Source organism: Zootoca vivipara, chromosome 15 (assembly GCF_965207765.1).
Source record: "Zootoca vivipara chromosome 15, rZooViv2.hap1.1, whole genome shotgun sequence".
NCBI lineage: Eukaryota > Metazoa > Chordata > Lepidosauria > Squamata > Lacertidae > Zootoca > Zootoca vivipara.
The window spans coordinates 4642581-4670397 of NC_142598.1; the positions used below are offsets into that span (position 1 = coordinate 4642581).

The 27817-nt window shown below is 46.8% G+C and overlaps 2 protein-coding genes and 1 long non-coding RNA gene across 5 annotated transcripts in view; 1 reads left to right on the forward strand and 2 right to left on the reverse strand.

The window, feature by feature from the left end:
- LOC148683343 (uncharacterized) lies at positions 1-20235 on the forward strand. Its single transcript, XR_015947170.1, has 3 exons — positions 1-131; positions 17675-17815; positions 19212-20235. It is a non-coding gene; the product is annotated as an uncharacterized LOC148683343 (long non-coding RNA).
- SLC10A3 (solute carrier family 10 member 3) lies at positions 10066-13912 on the reverse strand. 2 transcript variants are annotated; one of them, XM_035140658.3, is made up of 3 exons: positions 13812-13912; positions 12037-12140; positions 10066-11936 (listed from the first exon to the last, which is right to left on the reverse strand). In XM_035140658.3, exon 3 carries the CDS (start codon positions 11783-11785, stop codon positions 10493-10495), a length of 1293 nt encoding a protein of 430 aa, XP_034996549.1. In that variant the 5' UTR covers positions 11786-11936; positions 12037-12140; positions 13812-13912; the 3' UTR covers positions 10066-10492. The 2 variants fall into 2 exon arrangements, with proteins under 2 accessions (XP_034996549.1, XP_034996548.1); XM_035140657.3 differs by lacking the exon at positions 12037-12140 and having other exon boundaries at positions 10066-11992; positions 13812-13902.
- The window catches only part of FAM3A (FAM3 metabolism regulating signaling molecule A), a 16384-nt gene continuing 8229 nt past the window's right edge, over positions 19663-27817 (reverse strand). Inside the window, exons 5-11 of one of the 2 annotated variants that reach the window (XM_088658344.1) lie at positions 26519-26632; positions 25201-25324; positions 24937-24995; positions 24787-24837; positions 23443-23527; positions 20876-21002; positions 19668-20581 (exon numbers count right to left, since the gene is read on the reverse strand). In XM_088658344.1, coding sequence (XP_088514470.1) covers positions 20486-20581; positions 20876-21002; positions 23443-23527; positions 24787-24837; positions 24937-24995; positions 25201-25324; positions 26519-26632 — 656 coding nt within the window. In that variant the 3' untranslated portion in view covers positions 19668-20485. Of the gene's footprint in view, positions 20582-20875; positions 21003-23442; positions 23528-24786; positions 24838-24936; positions 24996-25200; positions 25325-26518; positions 26633-27817 lie in introns of both variants that reach the window. The other variant, XM_035140660.3, reaches the window with a different exon arrangement.

A 27817-nucleotide genomic window follows, 5' to 3' on the forward strand; every position in this document is an offset into this window, starting at 1 on the left:
CCCGGGAGTAATTAATCATAGAGTGGAGGTGGTGTAGAGCGAGAATAAGGGAGACTCGGGATCAGGGTCGGGGCAGCCCGACGCAGGGGTCGCAGCCTGAGAGACTTTAATAAGATGCTTAGAAAGTGGAGGTAATTTTATTTTTATTTTCGGTATTTTAACTTGTGTATGTTTTAAAGTAGGGTTGTGAGTTTTCCCCGATTCTGTTGTTTTATCTTTTTGTAAACCGCTCTGAGGGTTTTGGAGGTATGTAAATTTTATAAAATTAGTTGATTGATTTCTGATTGTAGATTGCGGCGCTTAAAATCTGCCAAGCGCGGGGGGAAATCAGTAGAAATGAATAGGAACCAGTATAAAAGGCCGAAATCCAGGCGGACTCGAAGGTTTCCTTCGTTGAAGTGCTTTGAAATAAATACAGTAGGTTGTGCCGCCTCTCAGAGAAAGCACAAAAGAAGCTAGAAAATGTCTCTGTGTCGCGCTCTCTGTCTCTCTGGGCAGGCTCACTCACATAAGCAGAGGTGCCAACTTCTGGGGCCCTGGGAGTACCCACAAAATTCCCCATGAAGGGGCCGGGCACCCACAAATTTCAGTGCCCGGACTATGGATGCTGCGGGCACCCACAGTTGCAAGGCCAAGCTGATACTCCTTTACATCATGTGTCTGTCATGTGTCCATAAAACACTAAGAATGAAGTTCAGTAGGTTGGTCCCAGCTTTCTTTCCTCTCCTATGGAGAGAGCAAAACCTGTTGAGTTTCTGTTTCCCCCCCAAAAAAACCAAAAAATACAAAGGGGTCCCTGACATACACACTAGTGTATCTGAAGAAGTGTGCATGCACACGAAAGCTCATACCAAAATAAAAACTTAGTTGGTCTTTAAGGTGCTACTGAAGGAATTTTTTTATTTTGCTTCGACTCAGACCAACACGGCTACCTACCTGTAAAAGAAAGTGTGTGAGTATATCAAACTAGCCAAAATGACAGAAGCAGTAAGAAATCACTTGAGCTTAAGGATCAAAAAAGAATGGGATTGTTTTAAAAATTATATGTGTAAACATGGTTCCCAAATCAAAACTTGGATATGCCTAGAGTAAATTTCACAAAATTACAAAATATTTAGAAGAGTTATCATATATGAAGGTTGGTAGGATTTTGACACAGTACAAAAGAAAAATAGAGAAGAAATAGTAGTTAAGAGGTAGAGGGAAGTCAATAATTATTATTTAGAGTATGCAAATACGTATAGAAGAATAAAGTAGAAGATGTATGTCAATGTAAAGAAAAAGTTGATGTGACCCGGAATTTTAAATTGCAATAAAAATCATTTAAAACAAAAAACAAAAAATCAAACCCTCCCAAGAGTCCAGTGGAACAGGCAGCAGTAACCCAGTTGCTACAGGGTTCAAGTCCCCTTATAGCACACACTGCACACAAGCAGCATTTCTGAGTACCAGACTGAAACAGAAGGAAGGAGAGATCATAGGTACATAGGAAGCTGCCTTATACTGAGACTGCACACACCCCATACATTTAAAGCATATTTAAATCACATGGCTTCCTCTGAAGAATCATGGGGACGGTACTTTGCCCCTCCCAGAGCTACAATTCCTGGCATCTTTAGCAAATTACAGTTCTAGGATTCTTGGGGAAAGCCATGTAATATAAATGTGCTTCATAAGTATGATGTGTTTGCAGCTTCAGTACAAGGCAGCTTCCTATGACCTTCCTTTCTTCATGTTGGACTTTCCAAATTGCCATTTCCAGTTATACTGCTATGTTCTAGAAAATACTTTGCTGTCAGCATGGCATCAGCAGTTTTGAGAAGTTTACAACATAGATATAAAGGAGGGTCTGGGAAACATTTTATTTGCATAAATCCGAAGCCCTGTCTAATGGATGATATAGTTGTTTCTAGCAGAACAACTAGTGGAGCTGTTTAAATTGTAGTTTTCCAGTTGGTTGGTCATCAAAGGCCCCCCAAGGGCTCATCCACACTTCCTTTTGTGCCATGTTTCCATGGATTGCCATTTGCTCTGATTCAGCAGTGAAATGCTGGTTTTCCTGGGGAAAGCGCCGCGGTGTGGGGGGAAACCCTGCTCAGACGTAGACCTAGAAAGCCCAGACCCGTGCCTGGAAAGTGCAGAGCAAAAGTAGATGAGCCCTAAGTGAGTTTCATGGCTGTGTGAGGATTTGAATTGGCATTGCACCAGTTCAAGCCTATTCTGTCTACCATGGCCAGCTAATTAACACATGGATTGAACAACAGGAAGGTAACAGCACTGGGATCTGAGCAGGTAAAATCTTATTACCATAATTAGCCATGTCCCTTGGGATATTGCTACAGCTGTCTGCCAGGAAGGCACAGCCAGGTAGTAGTTTAGAAAGATATCTGCAGAGGGGTGAAACTTAGAGTGCAACAAAAGATACTGGAATCTGAAACACAAAGTTTTTCCGTCACAAGCATTGTAGCATATTGATCAGCTAATTAACACATCTATTGTGATTTAAAAACCCCCATCTCTGATCCGATTCAATTCACAAGTGAATCAATCAAGACAGTTTCAACATCAACTGTGTCCCCACTCAGGCCTTCTCTGGAGCCCAGTATCCACCTACCCTCTCCCTGCTGAAATTAACCTTGAAACAATCACTTCATTGTAGTCAATAGAATAGAAAGCTGCCTTCTACTTAGTCAGACCCTTGGTCCATCTAGCTCAGTACTGCCCACACTGACTGGCAGCTGCTCTCCAGGATTCCAGGTAGGGTTCTTTCCCAGCTATACCTGGAGATGCAAGTGGGGATTGAACTTGGGAAAGCAGATGCTCTACCACTGAGCTATGGGCCCTTCCCCAATAGGCTGCCTTGTATGTGAGGTGCACACAACAGTTTCTCCACTTTGCAAATGTGTCCACGTCCAAAAGCTTGGCAACCGCTGTAAAGACTGATATTTAACCAGTTTCAGATCATAGTGAAGAGTGTTTCCCCCCTTCTTTCTTGTATTTTTTTCATCTGTTATTAGGAGATGCTTGTAGTGGGCAGACAGGGACAGGGTTTTCGTTCTTTCAGAAATAAAACCAGTCTGGTACAGTACTTGTGAATCTCATTGTATTCCATCTGTTAACGCTGCTGATATTGCGGAATCATCTTCCACTGTTGTGGCATATATGTCTCTAGTTACAGAGGGAGAAGGTGTTTTTTCTTTTGTAAACTGGAGGTAATTACGGAGTGTGATCTTATCTCATGGAAATTTCCCTGTCTACATTGCCACCGCAGGCGTGTACATGCATGCACAGGTGTGCAGAGCGGATTACGTTCCACCTGCCCTGTCAAGTTAGATTAACCCTGCCCTCAAATTAGTTCCCTTCATTCCTTTCCACTTATCAAAGTCTCCCTCTTCTTTTTTTGCCTCTGACCTGACTCAAAGGATAATAATATATAGGTATTTGTGGATAATTTATCTGTGTGCACGATGGGAGCAGGTGCTGAATAGCCTGTATTTTTGGATTCAATATCTTAGGCCAGGGGTCAGCAAACTTTTTAAGCAGGGGGCCGGTCCACTGTCCCTCATACCTTGTGGGGGGCCGGACTATATTTTGGAAAAAAATATGAATGAATGAATTCCTATGCCCCACAAATAACCCAGAGATGCATTTTAAATATAAGGACACATTCTACTCATGTAAAAACACCAGGCAGGCCCCCAAAATAATCCAGAGATGCATTTTAAATAAAAGGACACATTCTACTCATGTAAAAACATGCTGATTCCCGGACCGTCCGTGGGCCGGATTGAGAAGGCGATTGGGCCGCATCCGGCCCCCGGGCCTTAGTTTGGGGGACCCCTGTCTTAGGCAAAGCAACAACAACAAAAAAGAAATGCCAGACTTGGACACGTTATGATTGCATTTCTTAGTTTTAAAAACAAGTGGAGGCATTGCCACGACATAACATCCAATCCACCATTTCACTGCATCAAGTATCCAGTCTTGAGCCTGACCTCTATAAAACGGGTGGGTGGTCTTGAGGTACATTGGATCTACTTTTGTTTTTTGCTAGAACCCCAAGATCTACCGAGAGCCAGTTGTAAATAGTTAGAATGAAAAAACAGAGGAATTCTGGCCACATTCTGAGCCAGGGAATCCGTTTTCAGTACCAGAACTGACCTGAGCTCACACCAAAGTCCACTCCTGCCTCATTTGCTTAGTTTTAGCATCCTTCAGGAGGAATATTTCAGTTAGCTCTAACCTATGATGCCTCTTCTCCTGGTTTGCACACAAATGAACACACAAAATGGGACTATGTTTTTTCCTTCCCAAACAAATGATCCCAACTTCCACCCCGTCACAATGCACTTGCCGGAAGTGCTGACCATCAAATCAAACACTGATTTATCTGTCTTGCACCTCCCAACATGTTTCAGATGCGCTGCCTTTTTATTTTTAAAGCACTGAATGCACATTTACTTCAGTTAAATTCATCCCTTTTTTAATGTTTAAAAAATGCATTGGGAGGTGGGAAGTAGGTTTGTGATGCCATTGGCTCTCACCAATCAGCCCTATGCACAACTGACTTATTGTACAAACATACAGAAAACATTTCCCTTGAGCTCAATCTTGGAGAGATCATTGTACATGTGAACAAAACAGAGTGAGCGCATTTCCACCAAGGCCCCATTGCTCCAACTATGTACATTTGTCATCTACCCTTGGTCTTCCCTGTCTCTTCCATCCTGCCTTTCAAGCCTTGAGCCTTTTGCAGAGTTGTTGTTGTAGAGGACTCATGTCTGCTGTTTATTGAAAAATCACTGATGGAGAAGATCCAAACAGATCTATCCTAAGGAGTGTTGCTGGGTTGCAAGGTGAAGGACCCACCAGTCTCTTGAAGAACTCTGCTGACTTGTAGTCTCTTTTGCTGACACCATCACACATCTATTTCTAGTTGCCATGAGGCAAAGCCATTCCAGCAAATGGAATGGGACAGGGAGTGGAGAAGGGCAGAAGAGACTGCAGCTACAATCTCCTTAATAGCTATGGGTCTCTTAAAGAGACGGGCATCTTCTCTGGGTTGTGATGTGACCTGGCTGGCGATACCACTCCAAAGAACATCTGAGGTAAAGCCCCACCACCTTGAAGTCCGGTTCTTGGAAATTAGCATTACGGTTATATAACTTCCCCCAAAGAAAAGCTTGATGGGGTTTCTTGCAACTTTTACAAATGCATAATAAATGTATTTGCACAAAATGTTTATATTTATGCTTTCGTTTATTGAAAAATCAGAGCTCGGTAGTAGTAGGCTGGGGATTGAGAAAGACTATCAAAGCTCTATGCATGTGAGGAGTACAAGATGAAGAGATTTGTAGAACTATTCTAAAACTATGAGCCACTCCTCCACAATCTATCAGCCATCCACTGGTCATCATCTGATTATGGGATATTCCACATTCATCAGGATTTTAGGAGTGGGTGTAGAATATGGGGAGAGAAGCAGAGTTTTTAATGTGGGCATGCTTCTCTTCAGATAAGAGCCCTCAAATTTCAATAAGAGCCCTCAAATTCCATGTTGGTGACATGCTGCCGGTAAGTCACCAACACTTGCTCCAGTCACTGACTCACCCCTTACACAAATGATCTTTTAGCATAGGGGTGAGGTACGTCTTATCAGGGACCATTAACCTACAGAAGAAAAATCAACGAGGAGCTTTGATTCCCTGTCCCCATGGGTCAGTGGCCAGAGGGACACATTTGAAAACATGAATCAGGTTAGCTGTCAGCCAGTCTGATCATACCTTCAATAAGCTCACCTCATTTAAGAGGCTGTCCAGTGCTCTGAAAGTGCAAACTGGGCCCACTAACACCCAGACTGGGCTGCATGTAAAGGAATCCTGAGAACTGCAGCTTGTCAAGATGCTCTGCCAAGGGTAAACTAAAGTTACCAGGATTTGGGTGTGTGCTTTGAATGTATGGTGTGTACACAGCCCTGACCTGCACTTTCAAAGGTATTCGTCCTGAAATGAGTTGGGCAGTAGTTAAGAACTCACCACCCTTGTAGCTCCCCTGTGTAAATAGCAACAGAGCCATTTACTCCCAATTGCTAATCTAAACATTTTATTTATTTGTAGAAACAGATGCTGATATGGAAATAAATAATAATAATAATAATAATAATAATAATAATAATAATAAATAAACTTATATGGAACCACTGTTCTTGTGTTAACATAGTCATAGAAACTCCTAAGCCAGGCATCTCCAAACTTCGGCCCTCCAGATGTTTTGGACTACAATTCCCATCTTCCCCGACCACTGGCCCTGTTAGCTAGGGATCATGGGAGTTGTAGGCCAAAACATCTGGAGGGCCGCACTTTGGGGATGCCTGTCCTAAGCCAAACTGACAAATTTCAACCTGCTCTTTTGAATGGCTATCTACACATCACAACCACTAACACTGTGGGAACTAAGAAAGATATCAAAAGGGGGGGAAATGAGCAAAAAGGCCTCATAAAAATTCACCCAAATACTTTTATTCCAACACACGAGGGTCCCCCATCTTCCCTTTCAAGCCCTATCTCATACTTCCCCCCTCACGGGAAGTAGAGGAGTTTAGGGGATATGGAATTTTTCTTTTATCAGCAGGGGTGGGGAAATATTAGTCAACCACTTCTACTTAACAAACCACAATATGGCAGTCCTGCTAGTTCTGCCCCTTCAACAGCCTTCCTTTGGGTACACCTGGCACTCCAGGTGGACTCTACCAAGTGGCCTTAATGCCAGCACTTTTTTCTTTTTAATCTGTGAAGCCTATGTTAATAAAGACATTGCCCAGAAGCTCTTAGGTGAGCAGATTCCAGCTCTGCTACCCAATGGGGCTGCTGAGTGGAGGTGTTGGTAAAATTGATGCAGGCATCCTGGAAGAGCAGCTCTATCTGGGCTGACATGGGATATGCAAGTAGGAGAGAAAAACACGACACCTGACCACAAAGTAGTTATTTCGAGAGTGGAAAGTAACCGTCCCCCAACACCCACCTCTAAGTAATGGAAACAGCCAAGCAAATCGACAAAGATAATGCCCAGCAATGGATTAAATGGACGACTGAATTTGAATTCTATACATCTGGTGCCCTTAGGCAACCCTCATCCACAGCTGCGGAACCGTTATGAACGTCCCGCTAATCCCACAATTTTCATTAGTTGAAACCCCGACCATTTCCAGAATGCATCTATGATACCACTTCTCTTTTTCATTTCACTTCCTCTTCAGAGCTAGATTACAACTCCCGCCACACACAGCCCCAACCATTACTCAAGAGCCTTGTTGGCAGGCCAACGTCAAAATTTACAATGTAATCTTATGCAGAATTACTGTTCATGGGGGACAGGAGGCGGGCAGGTGTGGAGGACTCCCTGGTCCTGAATGGGGTAACTGTGACCCTGAAGGACCAGGTGCGCAGCCTGGGAGTCATTTTGGACTCACAGCTGTCCATGGAGGCGCAGGTCAATTCTGTCCAGGGCAGCTGTTTATCAGCTCCATCTGGTATGCAGGCTGAGACCCTACCTGCCCGCTGACTGTCTTGCCAGAGTGGTGCATGCTCTAGTTATCTCTCGCTTGGACTACTGCAATGCGCTCTATGTGGGGCTACCTTTGAAGGTGACCCAGAAACTAATCCAGAATGCGGCAGCTAGACTGGTGACTGGGAGCGGCCGCCGAGACCACATAACACCGGTCCTGAAAGACCTACATTGGCTCCCAGTACGTTTCCGAGCACAATTCAAAGTGTTGGTGCTGACCTTTAAAGCCCTAAATGGCCTCGGTTCTGTATACCTGAAGGAGCGTCTCCACCCCCATCGTTCTGCCCGGACACGGAGGTCCAGCGCTGAGGGCCTTCTGGCAGTTCCCTCGCTGCGAGAAGCCAAGTTACAGGGAACCAGGCAGAGGGCCTTCTGGGTAGTGGCACCCACTCTGTGGAATGCCCTCCCACCAGAGGTCAAAGAGAACAACAATTACCAGACCTTTAGAAGGCATCTCAAGGCAGCTCTGTTTAGGGAAGCTTTTAATGTTTGATGGATTTCTGTATTTTAATATTTTGTTGGAAGCCGCCCAGAGTGGCTGGGGGAACCCAGCCAGATGGGCGGGGTATAAATAAATTATTATTATTATTATTATGCTTACTCAGAAACAATTCCCACTGAATTTTAATGAGACCTACTCCCTAGTGTGGGTAGGATTGCAAGCATTAGCCGGTACTCATCCTTACAGCCCTATCAAACAATGAAACAAACCATTCCATGAAGAATTTTGGAGCAGAACATGCCTCTCCCCACCAAGAGTAGAACAGAACAGGCCTCTCCCTACCTCTCCTGAATACTTACAACACAGGATTAGCTCCCAGTTGTGGGTGTGTGGGTGTGTCCTACTTTACTCTATTCCAGGCATGTCAAACCTGCGGCCCTCCAGATGTTTTGGCCTACAACTCCCATGATCCCTAGCTAGCAGGACCAGTGGTTGGGGAAGATGGGAATTGTAGTCCAAAACATCTGGAGGGCCGCAGGTTTGACATGCCTGCTCTATTCTTTGCTTGATTGTTAATCCATCTCCAGCGCTGTCCCCCCAACCAGGCAGTGCAGGGCAGGGGGAGGGGGGTGATGAAAAGGAAAGTGGTCCTTAAAATGGATTTGGGGCCATAGTTGAAAAAGTAGACTGGACTCTTAAGCTGACAGGTGGGAAGGGCAGTTTAATAGTAGTAAAGTCACTGTTTCCCTCTGGCACAAGATCAAACACCTTTAATTGAGACACCCAACCGCAGCAAACGATCACTGCCCTCAGAACAAACTGTGCTGGATGAGAGAACTGGGCACAAATGCCCCGTGTGATATGCCAGACATAGCCAGCCTGGAAATAGTGAAAGGCAGCAGACTGTGATCTCTACTCAGCAGGCATTCTGCAAGAGTAGCGAGAGCTAAAGTTGAACTAGCTCAGAGGTGCCCAATGTGTGGTTTTCCCACTGTTGTTGGACTTTAGCTCCCTTCATCTCTGACCATTGGCCATGCTGGAGCCGGAGGCCAACAGGTTAGTGCCTGCTGGACTAGGAGGATATTGAATGTTGATGCAGCAGGCCAGAGGCAGAGTAGCTTTTGTTCAGACTGCTGAGAGATAGCACAGTCTGCATATACTCTTCCTCATTGCCTCCATTTAAAAAACTTGTTTAACGGTGCAAAAACATTAATAAGAAATTTGTTTATCAGAGGCAACAGTAGAGAGGATGCATATATATTCTTACACACACTTATGCACACACAGGGAGGGAGACAGAGAGACAGACTACAAGGCCCCTCTCATATTCCCTGTAATTCTCTGAAGAAAACTATCACCCAACTCCAAACTTTTTTTAAAGGTAAAGCTAAAGGGACCCCTGATCATTAGGTCCAGTTGCAGATGACTCTGGGGTTGCGGCGCAGCGCTCATCTTGCTTTACTGGCCGAGGGAGCCGGTGTACAGCTTCCGGGTCATGTGGCCAGCATGACTAAGCTGCTTCTGGCGAACCAGAGCAGCGCACGGAAACGCTGTTTACCTTCCTGTCGGAGCGGTACCTATTTATCTACTTGGACTTTGACGTGCTTTAGAACTGCTAGGTGGGCAGGAGCTGTGAGCCAAACAACGGGAGCTCACCCCGTCACAGGTATTCGAACCGCCAACCTTCTGATTGGCAAGCCCTAGGCTCTGTGGTTTAGACCACAGCGCCACCCGCTTCATTATTTTTACTTCATTATATAAAAAGAAAAGGTAGCTATCTCGGTCTATAGGAAATAATAATCAAAAATCCACAGTTGGGCAACACCTTTATTGGTTGGCCGTAATAAAAGGCATCACACAAGTGTGGATTTTGGAGTTTTTATTTGTTTCTGACATTTTCACCCAAGCCTTCAAGCACATTTCAGGGGCACTAGCTTTTTTAAAAAAATGTGAAAAAAAATCCTTCTAGCCTGCCTCCACGTCTGCCCATCACTCCACAAAGCCCCATTTCTGCAGCTCCTGGAAGGAAATAATAATAAGAGAGACAGCCACACAGAACATATTATCTCTTTCATTTTATTCAAACCCTGTATCCCTGGTGAATGGGAGAGAAGAAATGGGTCAGTTCCACCCCACCCACCCCCATCTTCCACCTCACATACAGTACAGCTCTAGCTCTATGCTCCAGAGGCACCACTCGCTGCGTAGAAAAACAAGTAGACAAGAAAAAAAGAAAACAAAAAGGCCATATGATATGGATTCCTAACACACAAGCAACCTCTGGGACGTGTGTGCTTCTCACTTCAAAGGGCCCCTTTGGTACCCAAGCCACCCCTTGAAAGGTTGAGAGGCCTTGGAATCCACACCCCAGCGAGGGGGGAAAGCGCCCCAAGACCAGCTTCTAAGGCCTATGGTATCCGTCTCTTCTTGCAGGCCAAGCCAATGTTTTGACATCTTTGGTATCTGCCTCCCCTCACCCAGGGGCACTCAGGAGCCAGCAGAACAGAGTCTGTTGTATGCCAGGTTCCCCAAAACCAGCAACAACATCTCTGAAGTGCTGCTCAGGGCCACAATGAAAGGAGCCTGCGAGGCAAAGTCAGCCTGGGCCCGCTGGAAGGAGAGCTGCAGCACAGCCAGAGCCAGCAGGCTGTTCTGTACCCCAACCTCAATACTAACCGTCCGGCGCTGTGGCCCAGGCAGCGCTAAGCACCAAGCTAGCAAGTAGCCCAACAGCAGGCCAAAGAGGGGCACAGTCACGCCCGCCAGCACAATCGGGGCCTGCACATTCGCCAGGATAAAGGCGCCCATGTGGTACGCCATGAAGAGCCCTCCTACAATGAGGGTGAAGCTGAACGGCTTGATCAGGAGCAGCAGGAGGCGGGCGAGGCGCGGCAGCTTGCACTTGACCAACATGCCAGTGGAGATGGGCACAGCGATGAAGAGCAGGGTGACAAAGATCTTGAGGAAGGGGACGTGGAGAGTCTCGTGGGCACCCAGCAACCAACCGTAGAACGTCGAGGAGAGTGGCATCAGCCCTGTGGCTGCAATTGTGGACAGGAGGGTCATAGAGATGGCCACAGTGACGTCGCCACCCAGCAGCAGACTGTACAGGTAGCCGCCGCCACCACCAGGCGAAGAGCAAGAAATGACCAGTCCCAAGGCCAGCGGCTTAGGCAAGGAGAAGGCCACAGACATGAGGTAGCCGTACAGCGGCATGACCACAAACTGGCCTAGTATGCCTAGCATGACCGGGTGGGGCTGGCGCACCAGGTTCCACAGAACCTCAACCTCCACCTTGCAGCCAAATGCACATTTGTTGAGGAAGATGAGAGGCAGGAGAGCATAGAGGATGGGGTTCTCAGAGAAGTGGCTCAGCCCCGACGACGCCACCGGCTCTGGAGCGCTGACACGGATCTGGAAATCGGCTTTCTCGATAAGTCGGTTCTGCTCCAGCAACTGCAGCTGGAGCGGAGCTAGGCCAGCCAAGCTGGACTGAAACCCAACCATAAAGCCTCCTCCCCAGGAGGCACTGACGTTCTCAATGGCAACAACAGTAGGTTCCAGAGATTCCACGCTCAGCCAAGCGTTGGGCCCCGAATAGCGGCAGGAAACCAGCAAGACACCACGGCTGTGTGCAGGGAAGTCAAATTCCAACGCTGTCCCGTCCCCCACACTAAGGTAAGGGCTGTCAACAGTTGCTCCCTGAGCCCAACCAGCCACCAGCAGGTGGAGAAAGAAGAGGGCTGCTCCACCCATGGCACAGCTGGCTGGCAAAGTCATGTAGAGGACTCATTCCATGCAGAACTTTTTTCCCTCTCCAGCATGGACAAAACATGGATTCACTGGGCAGGGGTCATTCTCCTTTCGGGCTCAGGTCCATGGGCACCCTCTGCTGATGCAACAGTGAAGTGATGGTGCAGAAGCATTCAACCTAATCAGGGAGTGGAAAGGGAGGCAGAGTGTTCAAGCACACTGCACAGTGTTCACCTACAAGGAAATAAACATTGGATAATTCTTAGAGGCACACACACCGTGACCAAGTGAATCACTCCATCTGATCTCCTAATCCAGGGTTCAGCAAACTTTTTCAGCAGGGGGCCGGTCCACTGTCCCTCAGACGTTGTGGGGGGCCGGACTATATTTTGGAAAGAAAAAAAAGAATGAATTCCTATGCCCCACAAATAACCCAGAGATGCATTTTAAATAAAAGGACATAGAAACTCATGTAAAAACACGCTGATTCCCGAACCGTTTGCCTACCCATGTCCTAACCCAGGCATCCCCAAACTGTGGCCCTCCAGATGTTTTGGCCTACAACTCCCATGATCCATAGCTAACAGGACCAGTGGTCGGGGAAGAAGGGAATTGTAGTCCAAAACATCTGGAGGGCCGAAGTTTGGGGATACCTAACAAAGAGGGCTCTCATTCATTTGACCCTAAGGCAGGAAGGGCCACAAAGTGGGTGCTAAGACAATGAGCATGGCCAGGAAACCCCATCTGGGGGCAATTTCACAGGCTGGCTTGCATAAGGGAGGGTGGATGACATAATCAGGATTACGAGAGGGGCAGAGGGATTGCCAGAGTGCTCCCAGTCTATTCACCCCTTTGCTCAACAGAGGCTAATCCAACAAAAAGGCAAGCCAGGCAACCCGCTGGGGCACCCAAATTCCAGGGGTGCCTGCCCCAGATAGCTAAACAATGGTATGAGGAAGAGCCTGCCTGCACTTTCAAGCTAGGCAGCAGCCCAGCAACCCTCAGAGCTTCATTGGCTGCCCTGTGTTAAAGGTAAAGATGGGCATAACAACCAGTGTGTCAACATTTTAACTTGCCTAGGGCAGCAATAATACACGGGGCAGCCCCACATTTATCTTTTCTTAAAAACCTTACAAGGAAGTATGTTTCCTCCCTTTTAAATTCAGCAGATAGTTTTAAAAAGAGAGAACCTTGCTACTTCCCCTATGCAGAGAAAGACTAAACAATGATTTCTCCTGCCTTTCCGTCTCAGGGTTGTTTTAAATAGCACCAGGCTTGCCATAAATGTACTTGCTCTAGGTGTGTTCCATTTGTTTTGACTTGCCCTCCTACAATTTCCCTTTATATTTGAGGTGTGCATGTTTAAGCTGCTCTTTCCAGGCCTGAAGTGTTTCTAACTCCTCAAACATTTTTAAAGCCCACGAGGGCAAGGGGTTTCCCACAGGACTTGACCCATTGCACTCCCGCACTCAGTCAATGGCCCCTTTGGAAGAGGAAGGGCGCGCGTGTGAGCGAGAAAGAGGAAGGGAGATGAAGGGGAGAAGGAGGCACAGGGCACGAGCAGCCCACCCGCTTTGCTCTCCTCCTTCCCCTGCAGTTCAGCTGAGTCACTTCTCTCTTCAAGCCATAAACACCTGTTGGGAAAGAGCCCGCTGGCCACAAAACTTGCTTTCTCTCTCTTTCTTAGGCAAGAGGAAAAGCTCGCAGCCCTCTCGCAACACTTTGCTCCAAACCGATTTCCACTTTCCCAGAAAGGGAGGCGGCCCGTCCCTTCACCCCCTCTCAGTGCATCCTCTTATATCCCTCCCTCCCCTACCCCCTCCAAAAAACCCGCTACACAAGTCTTACCAAAGAAAGACCCCCCCCAAAGTCAGCAACGATCCAACAAGTGCATTGGGCAGCTGCCCCCCGCGTGCCCCCTCTCCCGATTATCTCTCCAGCCGTCAATTAAATAAGTCCTCTGCAAAGGAGCGCTTAGGGAAGCCGCGATCCTCAGCCCGAAAATCTGCCCTGGTCTGACCCCTCCGCCTCTATCTCGCTCCCACCGCCTCACCTGCCGCTGCCGCCGCCCCAGAGCTGAACTCCGCCGCTGGATTTGGTTGCGTTCTCCTTCCTTCCTTCCTTCCTTCCTTCCTTCCTTCCTCTCCGACTCCGCCCCCCGGGGGTGGCGACGCATCACAATCATAGCCACGCCCACACCAACTGAATGCGAATTCATGGCAGGATCAACCCGTGAGTTTAGCAGGGCATGCTGGGATTTGTAGTCTCCCCCGCAAAAATAATAATATTTAGGCTCAGAGAATAACAGGGAAAACACTTCGGATCTGGTATAAGCAAGAAGAATTCCTTGCCATGCGCTGGTTGGTTGGCTTGTGTGTATGTGTGCGTTTTTAAATCTCAGATAGCAGCAGTCGGCATTAAATTCTGTGCTCGATTAATAGGATCATAGGGGCACTCCGTGTTCTGATTGGAGGAAGTGGACAACCACGTCTGTCCTAAATGGGAGATTAATAGTTACATTCTGCTCCGTTTAGCAAAAACCCTTTGCCTGGTTGGCTGGATCAGAAACTCGCTGAACGCTGATTGGAAGAAACGGATGCACTCCACCGCTAACTATCTCAATGGGATTAGGCGGTGATGTGATGGAAAGGATTATGCTCATCCTTTTATTCGATTGGGCAATTTAAAGGCCTTCTATCCTCGGATTGATGGGATTGGGAGGCTTTTTGCTCTGCTGGGATTACGGATTCACTTGTATCAATTAAAAGCATTTAGTTAGAGTATTTCCTGTGCTCAAGCAGAGGGTTTGGATTATTATTTTTGTTCAGGGATGATGAGAGGGAGGACTTTAATAATTGTTCCCTGTGTGCAATGTTGTGGGGAAGATATACTGTAAATGCAAAGAAGAAGACCAAAAAGCAAGCAGAGTCCTCACAATGCCCTTTCCTGTCAGCTCAGTAACAATATGACACCAGAGGATGTGCTAAGCAGAGGTGGATAGAAAAGAATGGATGGAACTTAATATTTAGGATTTGGGATAGCTCAGTTGGTAGAACATGAAACTATTAATCTTAGGGTTTGAGCCCCACATTCAGCAAAAAGATTCCTGCATTGCACAGGTTGGAGTAGATTATCCTGGGGCCCTTCCAACTCTACGATTCTCTGTGATTTATATACCACTTCAGATGGTTCAAAGCACTTTACTCATCATGTCTTTTGCAATACTGTACGTATTTACCTGGGCGTTATCCCTATTTTACTAAACAGGGCTTGCTTCTAAATATACAGTATATGAAATAGGATTGTACTAGTGGTATTCGCCACAAAACTGTATCATTTTAACTAGCTAAATTGTGTACCTCAGGGGTGGCCAACTCTCAAGTGACTGTGATCTACTCACAGTTAAAAACTGGCAGTGATCTACCCCCCCCCCCTTTTTAGGGGGGGGGTTCAGGTCAAGGTTGTTTGTGCTTTTTTAAGGAACAAAAGCCCTGCTTTTTGGGTTTCAGGTGAAAGAGTTGTTGAGCTCTTTTTAGGGAGGGGAAAGCCCCGTTTTTGGGGGGTGCAGTGATAAAATGTTAAGCTCTTTTTAGCCGAGCAAAGTTGTTAAACTTCTATGGAGGGGGAGCCAGTGATCTACCAGTGATCTACCACAGACACCCAGTGATCTACCGGTAGATCACGATATACCTGTTGGATTTGCCTGGTGTACTTCATTGCAAACTGCCACATTAAAGTGGAACAAATGGCGCTTGATAACAATGGAGGTTTTTTCGAAACACATGGTTTACTTGTCTGTCTTTTAAAAATCATAACATCTGTAGGGATTATGATTGGGGCTGCAACCATAATTTTCTTCTTGCTTTATAGTCCCATCTCAAGATACTTCCCTCCTGCTTTGTAGTCTCATCACCTATTCAAAGCTCCTATTATTAGGCCTTCAAAAGATGTAACAAGTATAGCAATTTAACCACCTTAATGACTGCCAAGCTTTATTGCTGCAATTCTAGTCTTTGTGCATCTGAGTACCAGTCACTGGGGAAGAACTGCAGGAGAGGGTGATTGCCCTCATCCCCTTGTTATAGGACTGGGGGCAGTGGTGGTCTGGATATCCTCTGTGGGCAGAGGCATACCTAGGCTCCCTTGTGCCCTTGGCAAGGAACTGCATTGGTACTCACACACACACACACACACACACACACACACACACACACACGATCATGTGCACCTTTGGCAAGATGTTTTGGTGTGGAGAGATGTGATTTTTGCCCCCTTTCCTGGGTGGGGGCCAACCTAGTGGACCCCTAGGTACGACCCTGTCTGTAGGTTCCCTCCAGGCCTGTAGGTTTATATCTGTAGAATCATAGAATCCAACCCCCTGCCGAGCAGGAAACATGTATTCTGAAGAAAGAAAGGCTACTAAAGTAGTCAAACCAGTCTCTTAATACCGTAGCTCTAGCCAGGCTTGTTTAGCTTCTCTTTGCATGACTAAGAAGTCCAAGTGACTGATTTGCTGCATAAACTGTGACTGGAGATGCTTTCAGAAGCTGAGCAAAAAGTGGGCAGGTTCCCTGCTGCCGCCCCACCCATGAGGTGATATCAGTGAAAGTCGGAGGAGAGTAGATAATCAGCTAGGTCAGTTTTCTGGAAGTCTGGAAACTTAAATGGTGGAGCATGATCTGTTGGGAGTGCTAATGCTGTGAACCTTTCCATCTTATACTCAACCTGTAGATGTGCATAAATAAAACCATGTACTATAAAGATGTGTCTCTAGCATCCTTAATTCTAAGGGTAACAAACTCAAGGTGTGTATTGGTATCCCTAAGATCTCTCACCACTCAGGAGTTTAGCCTGCATGTAAAACCCCACTTGTGGACTTCCCAAAGGCAGAGCTGTTGCTACGGGGAGGCTAGCCAGGTTTTTTTTTTGCCCTGGGTGAAGCCTCCAGAGGGATTCTATTGAGGCTCCCAGCCTGTGTGTGTGTGCAAATGCACATGGGTGGGTGGGTGTTCCAAACAGGGTCTTTGACTCAGGTGAAATAAAGCCTAGTTTCACCCTCTGCCAAAGGTGGTCATTGTGGAGACAGGATGCCAGCTTACATAGGCCTTGGGTCTGATCCATAGCTGTCAAGTTCTCCCTTTTCTCATGAGGAAGCCTATTCAGCATAAGGGAATTTCCCTTTAAAAAAGGGAGAACCTGACAGCTATGGTCTGATCAAGGTTGGTTCTTCTTATGTATTTTGTCTGCATGGTAATGATCACTGTAATTGTGAGCAAAGATGGGGGACTCCGGTGGGCCAAAACAGATATACTTTTAAAAATAAAGTTCCCTCCTCATTATTGCTTTGAGGGAAAGGAGGCAGGGGAAGAAAAGGAATATTACCATGCAAACAAAATACTTCGATCCATTGCTTGTTGCTGCCCACTCAGAAGTCACAAAGCTGCAACAAAGCCCAGCTGTGGGAGAATACCACCAAGAACATGTCAATAGCAAAATGTGTGAGGGGACAGAGAGTGGGAGACAGCTTGGGGTGCCTTGAACACCCTAGAGCCTGTGGCCAGTCTTGGAAAGCAGAATTGAGAAACCCCTGGTCAAATCCCAGGAGAGCTCCTATCAGTAGATCAACTGTTCTAGGGATTCGATGTGCCAGTTGTCCAACTCAATACAAGGCAGCTCCTTCTCTCCAGTGTGCTTACTTTGGTCACTGACACCAGCAGAAGGCAGAGCGAGCTCCATTGGTAAATCTCTGGGTGAGAAGTTGGCAAGGTTTCTGACTCCCTATTGTTTAACAGTAACAACAATGGATTTTTGTATGGAAGGACTGTGAGCTCAGCTCAGTTCTGGCACTTAAACGAAATCCATTTGTTCAGCGCTGGCCCACAACCAGCATGTTCTTAATTCTGTTTTTTGCACCAGGCTCCACTGGCCATGAGACATGATCCTGTGTCTTGCTCCTCTGGTGCATCTTGATTTCCTGCAGCTCAAGGAGCTTGTCTAAGTTCTCTTCCTGAAACCATTCCCATTCCACCAGGAATTTATTGCACAAGGCATGGCATGGTAGGTATTGTTTCTTTACTAACGAGAACTGACTGCAAATCTGTGCCTTAGATGACCATAAGTATGTGAAGAGCATACTTTCCAGCGGCAAGTGATTGACCCAGGTCAGCCTTCCACAACTTGGTACCCCCAGAGATCATTGGGCTACAACTCCCATCATTGCTGGTCACTATTCAGTTGGGAGGTGGAGTCCAAAACATCTGGAGGACTCCAGGCTGGTGAAGGCTGCCCCAGGTACTTGGCAATACTTGAAAGAATGGCTACCTATGGATCCAGAAGAATCCCCATCCCAGGCAGGCAAACTTCTTCTGTAGGTACTCTGTCCGAGGACACCTTTTGCTCTCTTGTTCAACAAGGCAAAAGTGATTAGTTTAAGCTAGTCTTCCCTAAATGCTCTATTAAAACTGCACAACAGCCAGCCCAGCTTTTATGGACATGATCCAAGGAAAAACTACATGTGTCTAAAAACGTGTCAAGGGGCCACTATTTTTAAGAAAAAGCAGCTGCTGATCTGGATTGGGACCCCAGTATTATTATTATTAAAATTGCATATTGCTCTTCATCTGTAGATCTCAGGGCAGTTCACAAGGTCCCATGCCAGTTTCCTAACCTATGTCACCTTCCTCAGCAGCTATTTATCCTCAATGGTGCCAATGAATGCAAGCAGCACCTTTGAGGGCAAGGTGATGTTGAGAAAAAAACTGATATGATAAGAAGCGAATACTGAAATGGGGCAGTGGCTACTTTTTCTTCAACATAAGTGGCTAGTTGAAGCTTTTTTAAAAACAAGTGTGAGTAAAATGCAGTTTAGCCCTTCAGCACAGAGACACAGGTATGTCCCAAGTCCCAAGCGTCAGGGTGATTGTGAGATTGGTAGAAGTGCTTCCCCCTTCCGGACGTTGCTCCCAGTTACAGAGGACATCAGGCTTGTCCACCCTGCTGCTTGTCCTGTGCTTTCTAGGCATGGGTCCAAGTGGTTTTGCCTTTGCCCTCCCACTTTCCCCTGGAAATCCTACTCTTTAGCGCTCAATTGGAACAAAGGTGGTCCACAGAAAACCTGACTGCCATTTGTTCCAATTCAGGGCTAAACATAGGGTTTTCCTGAGGAAAGTGCTCACCATAACTTTGTGCGCAGTCTTACATTATGCTTGTGGTGATGAACAACCTTGGACAGGGTATATGTTGGGGAGAAAGCAGGGGAATAGGCGAGGGAGAAGATAGTAAGCCCAAATCCTGGAAAAGAGCTAGAGAACCTTTCCAGCTGTATTCACCTCTGGGCAACTCAGTTGTGTGCAAAGCCAGAGGCAAAAGTTAGCAGAGCAAATAATGTAAAGTTTTACCTTTGTACACTAGGCTCGTTTCTACTCACACTCTTCTTTGTTTTCCCTCCATCCAGGGAAGCAAGAGGCTTTATCAGAATCAAGGACACATTCTAGCCAGGCTAGACAAAAACATTCAAGGAGAGCACAAAACAAGACTAGAAGGGGGTAGGGCTGGGAAGAGTCCCAAGGGCCAGGCAGAGAAGCATTTGTCTTCGGTCCCTAAGGTTCCCCACCCCAGCTATTAAAAGAGCTGCAGTAGCCCAGGTTCAGACAAGGGTAGCATCCTTTCCTTCCAAGAATGTGTGAGCTGGGTCCTCCTACTGTGACAGGAAAGAAATTAGGATCCCACCCTGCAAGGGCAGATTAGGCATTATCTGCAGTGGAAGGCCAAAATGCTGGTTGCAGACCTCTACCTAAAGCAGGAATAGAAGAGTTTACAAGAGTGCAATCACTCTCTTGGCCACTAATTGTCGATCCCAAGGGAACAGCACTGGTTCTGCTCTTGAAAGAATAACAACCAACAGCTGCTGTGCACATTGTTTATTGGAGATACCGTTTATCAACAAGTGTTCTGAAAAAAAGAAACTCAGCTTTGATTCCTTTCCACAACAATGCATGAACAGTGATCCAATTCCCATCACAGTTTAAGTACCAACATTGTCTTTCAGGAAACAGCAACTTGACATTTTTCAAAAGTTTCACCAAAACCATAAAAAGGATTGTCCTTAATACGCTTCCTCCTATATATTAGTGTCTGTAGTAGTGGAAGAACTAACCTAAACCACATAAACTATTGTAGAAAAGTAGTGGTCCCTTGAACACAGGAATGAGGAACATGTGGGCCTCCCAATGTAGTTGGGACTACAACTCCCATCACCCCCAACCACTGGCAGGGCTGACTGGGGCTGATGGGAGCTGGAGTCCAGCAACATCCAAAGGGCCACAGGTTCCCCACCATGTTAGCAGATCACTGTGGAAAAAGAAAGACTGTCACATAAATACGCTCGCTTCCTCTGAGCACAGGTTCTGTGCAGAGGGCACCAATCTGCTCATCACATTCACAGCAACAGGCAAAGGGGAAGTAGGATGAGCTCTTCCAACCAAGAGCAAAATAAGGCACTAGGGGAGAGTTAGGGGTGGCCTCACATATACCTCACTTCTTTTCCCAAGGTTTCAGCTAGACGTGCCTTTTGGAAAGGAAAACTTGATTGCCTAGTTGAGGCAGAGGCTGCTGGAGAGAAGGAGAATGGATAGTTGCCACCATATAGGAAGACAACAACAGGTGGACAAGCAAGGACCTTTCGCCCACCACAAAAGATACCGCAGGCTTCAAGGAAACAGGTACCCGCTAGACCTCAGCAGTTCGCTGTGGAATGCAGCCCTCCATCTCAAGTGCTTCAGGCCAACCTTCATACTTGTTGGAGCTCTTTTTGTTCTTGACGTGCTATGAAAATAACGAAATCAGGGTTTACATGGATATTTCACACTCCTCTGCTTCCTCTCCCAGATTTTATATAAGGCAGAGGTAGATAACTTCCTGTCCTCCATATATTGTTGGACTCCACCTCCCATCAGTCCCAGTCACCATGGCCAATAAGTCAGAATCAATGGAAGTTGGAGACCCAACAATATCTGGAGTGCTTCAGTTTCCCTCATGTGTGAGCTAGTGATTTCAGGATTTCTCTGAAATACAGACATTTCAAGGTGACATCTGTGAAAAGGAAAAATGGTTCAGTACCTGTTCAAAAGGACTTTTGTTCTGCACCCCTTTGGCTCCTACAAAAACCCAGCTATCTCGAAAAGCTAGGTCTTTGGCAACCTTGCTGCCCAGTTCTGAGAAGATTTTACGGGTCTCCTCATTCATCCTAGAGGGAACAGAAAATGTGAGTAAACAAACCTCTGCTATTCACTCCTTTGGTCCCATCAACACAGTAAAACATTCTTCTTTCTGTTCAGTGTGGTGCCAAGAAACTATAGAGTTCCTGGGCTACAGAGCAAGACTTTCAACTGGAATTTCTTCTCCCATCTAAATGCTGTAGTGGTATGAGAAGTTGTACTTAAACACAAGTTATTCCTTCAGATGAAAAAGCCCTGTCCTGCACCAAGTCTGGCAATCTCCCTTTGATCCAATATCCAACGATGGGGAACCAGTGCCCCCACCATGTTTCTTGTCTACAACTACCATCATCCCCAACGACTGGCATGCTGGCTGGGACTGCTGGGAGTTGGGAGTCCAACAACACCGGGGGGCCCTGCTTCCCCATATCTGTCCTAAACCGTAATATAAAGCGACTATACTGTACCTGAATTTTCAAACCCTCTCTTATAAGCTTATTCATACATGCATGCCCATCATTTGGAAATTGCAGCATCAAGCGCCACACATTGCCTGTGCGGAGGAGTCATTACCAATCAGATGGAACGTTCCTATTTCATGTTACCATATTTCAAACACTTTTTGTCTTGTTTTTAACATGAGAGCCCCTGTGGCAACTTTACATTGAATGGTGGCATATAAGCATACCAAACATTTCTCAGGACATTCGGACACATGTGCTTGTTAACAGGCCCAGGCTGCATGTTCATCAAGGTGTGTTGAACCAAAGGTGAACTGTTCTGGAAGCTTTGCTAACACCACCTTGTTAGTTAAAATAATCTCACCATTAATTGGCAGTTGCTGAAGCAATGAGGTCATATATGTTTATATACACTTGCTTTGATATAAGCTAATTGGCTAGCTTTGATGTTATCCTTATCTGTGGGCTTGGGGTGCTGGGCTCTGAGCTCAGAAAGGGGAACTATCTGTAAGACTTGGGTATTTGCCACCTATGCTGTCATTTGGGCAGGTGAAGTCATAGACAAAGTAACACATGTTGGATGATATGGAGTTATGCAACTCCCGAGCGAAAGGGAGAAGTAACTTAAAAACCTTTAGAAGACATCTGAAGGCACCCCTGTATAGGAACTTTTTATTCTTTAATGTTATGTTATGTTTTTTTGATATATGTTGGAAGCTGCCCAGAGTGGCTGGGGCAACCCAGTCAAATGGGCACGGTATAAATAAAAATTGTTCCGGCACCTCTCACCACACCTCTGGCTCACAAGAAGACTCTCCCTGGAGTGCAAAGAGGACACCCTCTATGGGCAATGGAGAGGGTCTTCTCATGGGCCAGAGGTGCACCGGGGCTTTAATGAGGCTCTTCAACCTCCTGGGCTAACAGCTGAATGCGCGGGAAGAAGCCTCCCCTGCCTCAGCTCTGCAAGTCACCCTGTCTCTCCGGCTTGCACAAGCAAGCTGAAGGGACAGGGTAGCTTGCAGAGCAGACGCGCAGGGAAAAAGCTTCTCTGCTCATCTGCTCTTCCCGCTCCACAGAGTTGCCCTGCCCCTCCTGCTCGTGCATGGAAGCAGAAGGGATAGGGCAGCTTGCAGAGCAGACACACAGGGAGGCTCTACCCATTCACACAGCAGCCCTCCCACTGGTGCAGAAGCAGGAGGGACAGGGCAGCATTCCTGCACCTGTTTTTCTAGGAAAAAAAGCACTGTTTATATTCACTTGCTTTGATATAAGCTAATTGGCTTGCTTTGACGCTATCGTTATCTGTGGGTTTAGGGTACTGGGCTTTGAGCCCAGAAAGGGGAGCTATCTGTAAGACTTGGATATTTGCCACCTATGCCTTCATCTTGGCATGTGAAGTGATGGGAAATTCTAGACAAAGTGATGTATGCTGCTTTGTGTATAAAGAATGTGTGCACATTTGCTTGGGTGCAGACAAGCCATCTCCCTGCTGTGATGTCTATCTCGAACATGTAACAGCTAGGAAGACCTGGCAGGCTGTAAGTCTACTCCTTTCTTTAATAAAGCACTCTGGTGTTTTTGGCATCCTTCTTCAGGATACCTGCATTCAACCACTCCCATGAGCCCTCCTTTGGGCCAGTGGTTTAGGACACAAAGGCTGAGTAACCAAAGAATAAGTAATCAAGCCATGGGCATGCAGGTCTGAATAAGCCCCCAGTGGCCCCCATGATAGGATAGACCACCCTCTCAGTCCTCTGAAGGAGACCAACTTTGGATCTCAGAGTCTCAAATGCTAGGCATCCAAAAACAGATGCAACGAACGGCTGTCTTTTCTCAATACACTCCCAATTTTATTCGAGTACCTGTTAAGAGGGGGATTCCCCAGCCTCCCCAACAACAGCTTTACATTAGTTTTATATAAGTTAGGTAACTTCCTTTCAGGTTGAGTACATTTTTACTGCATGAGTTGAGCGTAACCTGTGCTGGCTGTGCCCCTGTTAACACTCACTTTGTGGCAGGATCATCGTATGAGGCCACAAACACCAGCGTCCCCTCATGCAGTGGCCGGAGAAATTTTAACAATTCATTCACATCTGGAAGAGTAGGGAGAGAGGGAGAGAATGGAAGGAGATCTCAGAGCAACTGTTCCTCCTAAGTGTCATAGAGCAAAGGCTTGCATAAATGCTACAATTATGCAGAAGTGCAATTCTGCAGAAATGGTGGCATAGGGTGTAGGATTCAGCATTATGAAAAACTTAACTTTAAAAACCCCAAAGTGGTTGGGGCAGATTTGCTCCAAAGTACAGGTGGGCAATGCCTGCTGAATTATTAGATGATAGAAGGGTGGCTGGACACAATTCTCAGAGGTTAGGTGTGAGGTTTCAGCACTCTGCTTAACCTCTAGCCCTTCCCCAGTACAGTGGAACCTCGGGTTGTGAACGTGATCCGCGTGGGAGACACGTTCGCAACCCGCAGCACCGTGTCTGCACATGCTGTGATTCGGTGCTTTTGCGCATGCGCAAGGCGCGATTTAGCGCTTCTGCGTATGCGCCGAAACCCGAAAGTAACCCGTTCCGGTACTTCCGGGTTCGGCGCGTCCGTAATCTGGAAACGTGCAACCCGCAGCGATCACAACCCGAGGTATGACTGTACTAGCGGAGACAAATTAGGAATACATTGTGCAAAAAAGGGTGTAAGCATCAACACAGAAAATATGCAAGTGTGATCAATGTGCAAAGCAATTATTTTATGGCTATGACCCCCAAAATCTGTTCCTTACAAGGGATGCCGTCCACATCATCAATATGTTGCAATCTGGATGTGCCCTCTTGTTGCATTTACAGCATCTTGACCTTTGAGGAGCCTACAGCACATGCATTTGTGCTAGGTCTTCTGCTTGACCCAGGGCCAATTCCCGCCATCAAGCATCCAGAGTTGTGCTGGGTGTCAAAGCACATTCTGTTCTCCTTTCACGTCCAGTATGCACCAGCATCACAAGCTGTTTCCACAGCCTCAGGTGCCCCTGTTCACACAGACCTAGCCTGAAAATCCATCCACTGTTGTTCCGCCCCCTGCCCAGAGCTCTTGGCCTGGTGAAAAAGCAGTATAGAGCGACAGCAACCCTATGCTACAGCCTCTTCTTAGGCAGCTTCCATCTTCTGTAATCCAGTGCATGTTAGTCAACATGGCAACCTTCCTTGAAATTATTTTGCCTTCCTCCAAATCCAAAGGCTGCCTGTGCCCCCATAACCATATTGGAACACATCCTTAAGATTTCTCAAATAATCCCTGTATCTCCCCTTCTTTTTGCCCCACCTTGAGTACCAAACTCCTACCAACACAGCACACTCACCTCCTGCCCACATGTCAAAGAACTTTGCATCAATCAGTTCTCCATTCACCCCTGCAAAGCAGAGCAGAACAGGACAGGGTTGGTGACTAGTTTTTATGTTGCCCTACAACATCATCATTCATACCCACCACCCTCAAAAGCCCACCTTACCATTCACCAGTGCAACGTTCAGGCCCCGGCCTACATTGTTCTTCACACTGCTCATTAGCCTGAAAGGAAGATCAGGGCTGGTCAGGAAATGTCCCATCAAGAGATCTAAGTGAGACTAGAGTGGGGTCACATCTGGTTGGTAAGGCCTTCTCCTAGTTTCTTCCCCCACTCCAATAGCCACCCATAGGGGATTGCACCTGAGCATTCAGGTTGGTTACAGCAGGGCTTTGAGAGCCACAGTCCTCCTCAGTGGCAAAGACTCACATTTTATCCTCAAGGCAGATCTTGGGCCCAATGACATTAGCTGCACCGCTCATGATCCGGAAGGCGAACGAGTTGTCTGGGCAGGCCCGAGGAAGGCCACACTTGTACTTCTTAGGCCTAGGTTCTAAGTAGACAGCAAAGAAGAAATGCTAAAGCCCCGCCGTTACAAGTACCCTTTTGCGCCAAACAGGATGCTTTCTTGCACTGTCAAGAGCTGGGCAATCTGTGGACTCCAATTCCCATCAGCCCCAGGCAACACGGTCAATGGTCAAGGATGAGAATCCAGCAACATCTGGAGGGCCACAGGTTCCCCAACCCCACACTGCTGCATTGCTCCTAACTGCTGGCGGCCAGGGGAGGCATGACAGTGCTTTAGTCATCCAGCCCCAAGATACAGCAGTGAACATCACCTAAAAGATCCTGCCCATGTTATACATTATAATAATGGAATTCCTGGGGCAATCCTCTCTGGGAATGTGATTCTGTGATGGCTGCCAATGCCACAGGGCTAAGTGATGCTTTTTGTCTCACTCCTCCCCAAGCAGGCTGACTTGTGCTTTCTTTTGCTTTTCTCACTGCGAGAGTGACCATCCTGCCCGCCCCCCCCCCCAACATTCCAGCAAGGGAAAAAAAAGAAGGGACAGCAGAGGGGGAATAACAGAGGCAATGGGTTAGGACGAGGAATGCAGTACAACAAGGCAAGTAAGTTTTAAGATAAAACTAGACAAGAAAGATAAAAGGCTTAAGAGTTGACCAGGCAAAAAAAAATGCCAAGAGAGGCAAGTGTAACTAATTTGAACTTGGGCAAGGCAGGGTGGAGCCTCCTCTACCTGCCTCAGTCTTCAAAGCTGCATCAATCAACCCTACCTGTCTTGAGGGAGACACCCCAGGTCTGGACATCCCCCTTCCACTGATAGCCACTTTTTGACCAGCTGAAGGAAAGCTGTTGCCAGGAACTGAAGGAGACTTTTCCATGGAACTGGCAACAGCTCTCCAAGATGCTGGGTTGTGGATTTTCCTGACATCAAAGCAAACATTATTTAAAACCCAAAGATGGAAGAAAGTTACATGGAAAGCACGTGCTCTATGACTGAACTGTGATAACACTTCTTCTTCTGACAGCTAGGGCAGGCCAGGATCTTCCCTTAAAGTAGGGATGAGGCTTTCTGGATGTTCCTTTTGGACTCCAGCTCCCATCAGTTCCCCAGCCAGCATGGCCAAAAGCAGAAAGTTGGTAACAAGTCTTGCTTTCAACAGGCCTTCACATGCTCCACTGTACTATCCTCTACTTCCACCCTCTCAGCTCATCTGAACTCACTGCGGCGTCTACTGTTGCTGCCTGCTTGCTCTGCCGTGACCACTCTGATCTCATCAAGCATGCTGAGCAATTCTTGGCGAATAGCCCGAGGACATTGAGGTAAACCAGTATTTTCTAGGGATGGCAAAACACACACAAAGAGCCAGAGGAGATGCACAAGTAAAAGTGATGTGGAACCCTCATTTCCCACTTAGCCTAAACAAGCAGGGATGGGCAACCTGTGACCCTCTAGATCAAAGCTTTCCAAACCGCGTGTCATGACAAGTTAGTGTGTCAGCGTGTCACAAGAATGCTCCTTGTGCTCCTCCCAGGGCTGGAAAGGGGTTAGTTTAACCTCTGGTTTGCTAGTAAAGCTGTATTACTGTGTTGCAAAATGATGCATGTAAAAAATGTGTCACCAACATGAAAAGTTTGGAAAACTCTGCTCTAGATGCTGTTGGAGTCCAATGCCCACCAGCCCCAAGCAGCATAGCCAATGACTAGGGATGATGGGAGTTGGAGTTCACAGTAATAACAAATTTTATTTATACGCCGCCCTCCCCAGCCAAGACCGGGCTCAGGGCGGCTAACACCAGATATAAAACAATTGATTAAAATACAGCTTAAAAACAAGATTAAATACATTAAAATGCAGCCTCATTTCAATAGAAACTCAAATCAAAAACTGTTTGGGGAAGAAAATGTCAAGACTTCACCAGGCCAACTATCCAAACTGGTCCTACGTGGGCCAGAAAAAAGTCAGGGAAGTCCCCAAATATGAGCTCCATCACAGAAAAAGGAAAGGCCAGGCAGAACAACTCTGTCTTACAGGGTCTGCTGAAAGAAATTAGATCCCACAGGGCCCTGGTCTCATGAGACAGAGTGTTCCACCAGGCCAGTGTTGAAAAGGCCCTGGCTCTGGTTGAGGCTAATCTTACTTCCTTAGGGCCCGGGACTTCTAGGGTGTTGCTATTTATGGACCTTAAGGTCCTCCACGGGGCATACCGGGTGAGGCGGTCCCATAGGTACGAGGGTCCTAGGCCATGAAGGGCTTTAAAGGTCAAAACCAGCACCTTAAATCTGACCCTGTACTTCACCGGGAGCCAGTGCAGCTGGAAAAGCACTGGATGAATATGCTCCCATGGTACAACATAATCTCTCCTGAACTGGTCACCACAAACTCATTTCCTACCACAGTGGAGTGGAGTGGGAGTCACTACCACCACATCTGCTGCTAAGGGAAATTAATGATTCCACTTTATCTTAAGATATACTGTACCACAAACCCACCCCAAACTCAACCCCACTCTATCAGACAGC